The 8657-nt window shown below is 38.3% G+C and overlaps 1 protein-coding gene across 1 annotated transcript; it reads right to left on the bottom strand.

Moving 5' to 3' along the window:
* Positions 1–613: 613 nt before the first annotated feature.
* On the bottom strand, positions 614–2785 carry LOC127805791 (protein IQ-domain 26-like). Its single transcript, XM_052342571.1, has 3 exons — positions 1956–2785; positions 1644–1850; positions 614–1562 (listed from the first exon to the last, which is right to left on the bottom strand). Exons 1-3 carry the CDS (start codon positions 2373–2375, stop codon positions 921–923), a joined length of 1269 nt encoding a protein of 422 aa, XP_052198531.1. The 5' UTR covers positions 2376–2785; the 3' UTR covers positions 614–920.
* Between the last annotated feature and the right edge of the window lie 5872 nt (positions 2786–8657).

Genomic DNA, 8657 nt, shown 5'->3' with positions numbered 1-8657 from the left:
TATATTATTGAAAAGTTACTAGCTTGAGCTGTCGACGCATATTTTAAAAAAAAACACAAATGATAAGTAAGATGATGTATAGAAACGATTTGTTGGTTGATACAAATGAAGGGAGAAAGAATACAAAATATCAATATCGCTGGGTTAATTTATCCAATCAAAGTGGGTCAGATGGAATCTAATACTTAAGGGGCCTGGCTATCCATGATCGGAGAAAATCCCCAACAAATTTGAATTGTTAACGTTATATAATACAAACAAATCTCTGTTCTAGCAGACTACCTAGATCCCATCCCAACATATGCCATTTCAAATCAATCCCAGCTAATTAATTTGTAGACTTTGAGGTAGACAGTAGGTGTACAGTCTGTCTCGTACTAGCTTCTGTTACGATATTTAGAAGTCGGGTCGGTTCGGGTTTAGCAAAAACGCTGCATTTCATTTGGTAGAATGAGATGATTTGCCTTTTGCTAACTTCTAACAGGACATTACATTATTGCTTCATGTTTAAGCCTCAAGTTGAGTCTAACCCTTAAACTTCTGGTCTAATTTAGATTTATCCCAACAACATACCAATTAAGTCTACAAAATCATACTCAGAACCACATCGAAGTTAAGAAAAATCCCGAATGAAATCAGGTCAATTACATTGGTTCAGTTTGATTATCGAGTCCAAATGACTACACTTAATTAGTGAATTACAAATAGTGTAGCAGCTTAGAGCTTTCTGCTGCTGCTGGATTCGTTTTGAGGAAGTCAAATCAAGAAGCAATGATTAGACAAAGCAAGAGATCTGCAATGATTTAAAGATGATTACCTAGTATACCATCATTAAACCTTAAACTCAAAAGGAAAAGCAAAGGGGGAAACTCTAATCACATCTTCCTTGCACGTACTTTACACACATTCTCATGTCTTTCTCACCACTTTCTCGGCAAACCGAAATCTCTCTCCTTTTCTCGAGAAAATTCTGAAGACCTGTTAAGATTGCCCATCACAGCGTTCTTGAAATTGATCACCTCCTGGGCTCGTGAACATGACCTCTGCATTCTGACCCCACTCAGGCTGTTTCTTCTTGATTCCATCATCTCGTTCAACGAAAGCCTCTTCTTCGACGACCCCGCGTCGGGCCGCTGTTTCGGGGCGCTCTGAGACCTCAGCTTCGCCTTGAACGACTGTGTATTCGCCATGTAGTTCGGGAAACCGGCGTACTGCCGGTAAACGCCGCCGTCGGTGCAGGTGCTTTTCGCAGGGGTGACTTGTCCGGTGGAATTGACGAAGCGGGGCGTGCTCTGGGCAGTGGAGAAGCGGCAGTCATCGTCTCGGAGGATCCGGCAGCAGAGCGGCGACGGCGGCGGATGGCCGAACGGGTCCTCGCCGGAATCCGACGGCGAGGCGTCCGTCCGCCGGGATCTTGATTTGGGCCTCCCGGTGTCCATTTCCACTATCTTGGGGCTCTCATCTACGCCATAATTTCCGTTCATTGTGGCATCGAAAGAAGCCGAAAGCCTTCTGCTATGAATTCGTGAAATGTACTCGCTTCTCGTATCATCAAATCTTTCCTGTCAAAGAAAAGAAACTGTTCATTCTGCGGATTCTCATTCTTATCCAATAAAAGACAAAATCAAAGACTTGGGTCTTACGCTAGATTTTCTTGCTCTAAAATGTGGATGAAAATTGTTAGTGTTGAAGGATAATCCGAGCGATTTCTGGGCACGAACAGTCGCCTGTGCTCGTATCAAAGCTTGCATTCCATGGAACGTTGCAGCGGCTTGTTTCCTCACCAGATACCCTCTAACTAGAGCTTGAAGCTTCACCAGTGCTTTCAGAGCTTTCAACGCCTTTCTGGCCTGTTCAAATATAATCAAAAAGCTAATTCAAATCCAATCTCCTTCTAATTGTAACTGAAACGTTACAAAAAAGAAGAAACGGTCCCAAAAAGCTGATGTAATTACTAAAAATCCGCGGAAAACGGTCTGAATCTTGACGGCGGCCCACCAGTCCCGGCCGCCACCGAACATGGTGCCTCGGCCCTGGCTAGTGAGCCTGACGACCGCGACTGCCGCCTGAGCTGCTGCGACGGCTGCGTCTGCGGCGGCGGCAGTGGCGGCCGCGACGGCGATTGCGTGCTTGTTCTGCTCCGTTTCGCCGGTTTCGGTGTCATGGTAGAAGGATTTGAGCCAAGCAGCCTCGGCCGGCGTAATGTTTGGTGGTATGGTCGCTGGATTCTGACACAGCGGACCGGTGTCTCTCCCCGAGTGGCCAAGGCTCCAGCTATTCGTGTCTTTCCGGTCACCGGGATTGGTGCTGTCCTTTTTTGGTTTGTCTTTCTTTATCCCGAACAAGCCCTTTAGCCACCTGGTTGCTCTTCCCATAGATTGAATTGAGAGAGAGAGAGAGAGAGAGATTGAATTGAAAGAGAGAAAGAAGGGACGGCTGGGCCTTAAAAAGGGTGAAATGCAGAAATACCAAGTAAAGAATTCCCAGTTTTACAGCTTCAATCTAGCTTCTTTCCTTTTTGTGAACAAAGAAATCAGAAACCAGTTGAGATAATCCACAGAGAGAGAGAGAGAGAGAGAGAGAGGGACAAAAAACCCTACTTTCAGTTTCAAGTAATGAACACCGTTAAGCTCTTCCCATGATAAGAATTCACAACTTCCTTGGAATCCAAGGAAAAGAAAAGGTAAAAGGATAAAGGAGAAGAAAAAGCTTCCATTTTTATCGTTTGCAGTTGGAACCTGGAGAGCAGCGCAAGAGGAGATGCCGAGATGGCACATAAGGTGAAGAAATTCCCAACACAAAAAAAATCTTGCGGTCAACATTATTATTATTTATTTATTTAAATTGCATATATCTTAATTCTTAAAATTTATCCTATTAGTCTTTAAATTTTTTAAAATTAGTAACATTATACCCTCAAAAAGCCATGATTCGGGTGGGTGACTAATTTAAAAAAAATTATTAAATAAATTTTAATTTAAAGGATGTGAAAACCAAGAAGAGAACTCTTCAAAAAAAAAAAAAAAATAGAATGATTAGAGAGCGTAAGAAAGTTTCCAACTTACGCAAATACTTTGATATTTAAGTCGAACATTAAAATTTTAAATGCCGTATTGAAACTATTATCAGATGCGTAGTAATCTTTCTGCAATGAGAACTCATCTATTTATAGAGAAGTATGAAGTTTTTCAAGATCTACTAGAATTATGATTCTTAGGGATGATATTTATCTTGACATTATGAGATCAACTAGAATTAAAATCCTTATGAATAATGTCTATTCTTCTTACAAGACTCTATGAAAGATTTTTGAATATCGAAATTATTTTACTTGCACTTTATTTGAGACTCCCCATCATTAAGAGAAAAATTAGTCTTCGAGAGACAGAAATAGTTCCCCAGTATAGGTTTTTGAAAGACGAATCCTTCGAATGCAAAGTAGTCTTAGGGAGACCTTGTAGTCTCTCGATTTAAGATCTCCTGATCTATCAATTTAAGTTTTTTGGGAGAATGCAAAGACCTCCAGTGGTCTTTCGATTTAAGATTTCTAATAGATCGCAAGGTCTCTTGACCTTTTGTTTTCAGGCTGGGCAATGCTACATGTACATCAAGATTTACACACAACCTTACACACACATGATAAAATAACGAAAATATCTCTCTCTCAAATCACTTCCACGGCACCTCTAGTCTTGAGAAACCCATCGCCATTGTTACCCCGTATCGTCGTTGTTGCCCCCATCAACACCCCAACTTGCACTGTCATTGCCCCCAATCGCATCCTAGCTCGCATCGTTGGCCACAACTGCCAGTCGCACCTACTATTGTCCCTACCTGCCACCGCCGTTGACATTTTCAGGCGCTTCTCAGTCGCAAATCAACGAACTTTATCAGGGGAGTAAGTCTCCATAAGGATAAAAGTTTGATCGGACTTCATCGGAGACTTCATCCATGGATGAAGTCCGATCATCTATGTTCTCTGTTTTCGACGCTATTAACATAAACATTGGTTTGAACCAAGTAGGGTTCATCGATGGTGTTGTCCAGGAACTCAAAATCGAACTTGTTGTGACTTAGATCGTCCGATAACATCTGCCCATATCAAGCAACAAAACCCAAAATATAAAAAATAAATAAATCTATAGCTAGATATACAAAGAAGACACAGAAATGCATGATGATGTTGACTTTAAGTTGATGAAAAAGTAAAAAAATTGATGGTTTACAGACAAAATAATTGTGAATAAATTATATTTTGTGCTTTTTTTGGAAACGTGAACGATAAAACATTGAAATTATAATTTAATAGTGATAGGGTAGAAAATGCTTTAATCACTCATTGTTTTCTTGGAATGGTTGTCGGCAATGAAGGAGGCAACGACAGTGCGGTGGTCGGTGTGAGCCGACGGTTGTTAGCAATTGCTTGAGGCCCCCATGGGAAAGGAAAAGAGATGAGAGAAGAGGCGACCATGGGAAGGGAAGGGAAAACAATTGCAGGTGAGAATATTTTTATCATTTTGAAGTCTTTCGATCATTCTTTTGGTCATCCATTATGTACAAATAGCATTTTTCTTTCAAGCTTGGCCTTTTCGCATGATTTTCAAGAAAGCTCAAATTTTGTGTTGGGTCTTTTTAGTCTTTTGATGGGTTTTTACTTATGACATATAATTAAATTTTTTAAATTGGAGATTACTTCTCTAGGAAGAACACATTATTTTGTATAAAAATTTTATTTATTTAAAATAGGTATTTTCTTACCTTAATTGAAAAAAAAAAAAAAAGATTAGCATCTTTGCTTTTTTTGTTACAGGTGTATTAGCAGAGCCATCAATCAGATTAAATAATTTTGAAAATGATTTGAAAAAGATATAAAGATTAACGAACTTTAATTATTATTATTATTATATTATTGTTTTTTATTTTAGGCATTGACATTGTATATTTATATTAATGTAATATATAATATGTTTAGTATATATGACGTCTCTTCAATAATTAAAAAATATAATATTAATTTAGCCTCTGAAGTGCAAATGTCGAAATTTGATATTTTAATTATTAAAAATTATTGCTTTTAAGTCATTGTTATGATAGAACACTAGGGTGTGTATGAACGCATTCGTTTTCTCAAGTAACATATCACATAAATGATCAGTTAATAATATTTGATTAGATTGAATATCAAATATTGATATTTTATACATTAAAAATTAAATATTATATTTTTTAATTAATAAAAAGACGTCATATGTATTAAGTCTATATAATACAATACATAAATGTCGAATATCATAACAAGTGTCAATGTGGAGAATTCAAATAGTATTTTTTTTTTTTGTCATTCTTTACATATATCTATATGAATAAAATAAGAAATAATTATGAATTAGGTAATGCTAATTAATTATGTTAAGAGCAATGGTGTAACACCCCAATTTTCGGAGTGTTAGGTAATGTAAGATTTTGGGAATGTTTTTTTTTTTCAATCAACAGAAACTCAACACAAAATCATTCCCCAAAGATCCCGTTACACCTTTTTAGTATATTAACTATGAACCATATCAATAAACTAAAACATGTACATCATTTTAAAAGCGGAAGTTAGATCGAAACCTCAATAGACATAATCGAAACCACTTTATTCATAATATAAAGTCGAACCAATGTTTACATGACGTTATCAAAATTAACAACATAATTGAAAATTACATAAAGTAAATTATCCACTAATTGTCGTCACTCGAACCAATGTTTACATGACGTTATCAAAATTAACAACATAATTGAAAATTACATAAAGTAAACTATCCACTAATTGTCGTCACTCCTTGGCGATCCATTTCCCTTTCGCACCGCTGCTTTCACCTGAAACGTTTGAATATTCTAAGGACATAGTCCATATTAGATGATGAATCATTTAAGTGAGAGTTCAAAATCACATTTTCATGAATGAATGCAAGACATGAAATAAACCAATACAACCCTGCAAGCCCTAGCCCAAAAGAATTCCACAGCGCTTAACCCTACCGCGGAAAAAGAACAATCTCTCTAAAAGCTATGTAGCCATACCGACACATCGACACGACCCAATTCTAGCTTAAGAAGGGCAAGTCAATGCATCTCTCCAACATCTCGGGAACAATCGTTACCAACTCCCGGCCCAAGAGGATCACATCAACGTAGGAGCCCGGCTTACCACATTTACATCAGAGATTACGTTCCAACTCTAAGTGTCCAGGAACCGCCACACAATCCCAACTCCAAAATTTCACATGGACCACCTAGTCATCCTAGTGCAACTTCTCTGACCAAACGGCCTGGCACAGAAACCAAGACGACTATCTCGGCATACTCACCAGCACAAGATACCTCTATTATTCCGCCACGCCCTTGGAAAATTATGTCTACACTATCCAGACAACATCCTAGACTGACATCCTACATGAACAACACAATATAGACCACCTAGTCATCCTAGTGCAGCTTCTCTGACCAAATGGCCTGCCATGGAAACCAAGGCAGCTATCCCGGCATGTACATCAGCATAAGATACCCCTATTATTCCGTCACGCCCTTGGAGAATTATGGCTACATTATCCAGACATCTTAGGCTGACATTCTATACGAACACACAAAACGCAAAACAATGTCATATTCACAATTCAAAGCAACATATAAACAACATTTTATAAAATGCAATGCACAAGTTCAAAACATTTAGGGACGAACCTCCCTCATAAACTAACTGTCTCCGGTTACCTTTTTGTATTGCAACAAAACCATTTTGCATGAAATCACAACATTTTTAGATAGAACAAACACCAAGTTTTTAGGATAAAACATCCACAGTAAACAAGTTTTGGTAGTGAACAACTCACAATAAACAAGTTTGGGGGAGAACCACTCACAATAAGTCAAGTTTTGGGGGCAAGTACTCATCTCAAATGTATTCGGATCGCCTTAATCCTCGTGCACTACCTCGATTTGCGTGCCAAGTCATAAACACTTGTACTTATACTCAACCTCGAGCCATGATACTCCATAAACACCATATTTAATTAAAGAGCATCAAAATCTATTTTTCTCAATTTTTCCATAATTTTCTCTATTTTTCTCCCAATTTTCACCTCGATAATTCAAAAATATTTATCTCTTCAAACTTTTTCCCAAATTTTTCAACATGATAAATACTAAAATAATTTAAGAAAAATATTAGAAGAAAAATACTGAAAATGCCCTTGCTCACGCGCTCAGCGCGTGGCTACGTGTGGAGTGTGGCGCGTGTAGCTCACGCACCACATTCTTCTCTGTTTTCCAGCTGCTGTCGACGACTCCAGTGGCCAAAACAACGGCACCCCCTTGAAGCCCTTGATGAATCGATGTCAATGGTATCTGTTTCTGGCTGAAAGGATACTAGAATGGCCTCCAAAAGGCCAGTTGCAGGTCCAGCGAGGCAGATCGCCTCGAATTTTCCGGCGAGCTTCGAACAACCTTTAAACGTGCTCAATTCGACCCCAAATGCTCCAGAATCCTTCTCCTAAATGCAAGGATCAATAGGCCCTTATCTACTCTCTCAAAATCACTCCAAATTGTGGCCAATTTCTTTCCCAAAATTTGAAACCCTCGGCCCCATTTCATAGCAATTTTCGGCCACCTCTCGACCAATTACTGGCCAAGGCTTGGCCTCCAAGCCAGCCCACGCCGTATACAACCTTCCCCAGGTCTCCCTCGGCCGTCCCATTGCCGGAAACGAGGGCCACGTGTGGAGGAAAATGGCGGCCGATTTCTTTGTTGCTGTGTTCACACTTGAAGTTTGATAAATTGCACTTTAGCCCCCTGATTTCTTTCATTCTCAATTTTGCCCTTTTCCTTGAGCCCATGATCTTTCTAACAACACCATTAAGGCCCAAATGATTAGTACTCTTCATTTCATCCTCGAACTTTCTGAAAAACCATCGTTTTGACCTCTCTCGGGAAAAATTGAAAAATTACACTTTGGCACGATTGCTCGTTTTGACCTTAAATTCATTCGTTTCAACCCGAAATCGCTAGACGGTTGTTTCATATACAAATTCTAAGTTCTCAAGACATTCCGTTGACTTTTTGGATGTTCCTTACGTCGATTCGATTTTCTCAGCTCAGTCGACAGTTGTACCGAAAACTGTTTCCGATCCAATTTCTTTTAACACTTGAAATCAAAACTCGTATTACTCGTTGATACCATTACATTTTCCTTGGCTATCTAAGGTTTGGGGTACTCCCTCCGGTAGTTTCGATCGCTTAAAACTGCGATAATGTACCCTATAGCCTATTTATTTCGCAAATTTCACTTATGCCCTTCATAAAATTCCATTTATGCCCTTAAATATTTCCCAGGTATTACAAATGGTTAAGTAACAATAAATATATTTTATTTTTAGATAAATTATACGTATTGCATCTTGTTTTTTACGTTCAGACAATTTTATTTATGATGATAAATGTTTCGTGTTCTGAACTATTAATTAATTAAGGTAGTATTTGTTAATCAAGATATAGATAAAAAAATATAAGATATGAAAAATATTATAATTTTTTATCATTTTCAATGTGTTTGTTAAATTTATATGACGACCATTGAAAAAAATGTTACGTGACTTCTTATCTTGGTCTTTTCA

Source organism: Diospyros lotus, chromosome 7, assembly GCF_014633365.1.
Source record: "Diospyros lotus cultivar Yz01 chromosome 7, ASM1463336v1, whole genome shotgun sequence".
Lineage (NCBI taxonomy): Eukaryota > Viridiplantae > Streptophyta > Magnoliopsida > Ericales > Ebenaceae > Diospyros > Diospyros lotus.
This window is presented reverse-complemented; position numbering and strand designations above follow the sequence as displayed.

Coding starts and splice junctions, on each gene's coding strand:
- LOC127805791 (XM_052342571.1), bottom strand. CDS start 2,375: ATGGGAAGAGCAACCAGGTGGCTAAAGGGCTTGTTCGGGATAAAGAAA. Junction 1,851..1,955: donor CCGTTTTCCGCGGATTTTTA/GTAATTACATCA, acceptor ATATTTGAACAG/GCCAGAAAGGCGTTGAAAGC. Junction 1,563..1,643: donor TTAGAGCAAGAAAATCTAGC/GTAAGACCCAAG, acceptor TTTCTTTGACAG/GAAAGATTTGATGATACGAG.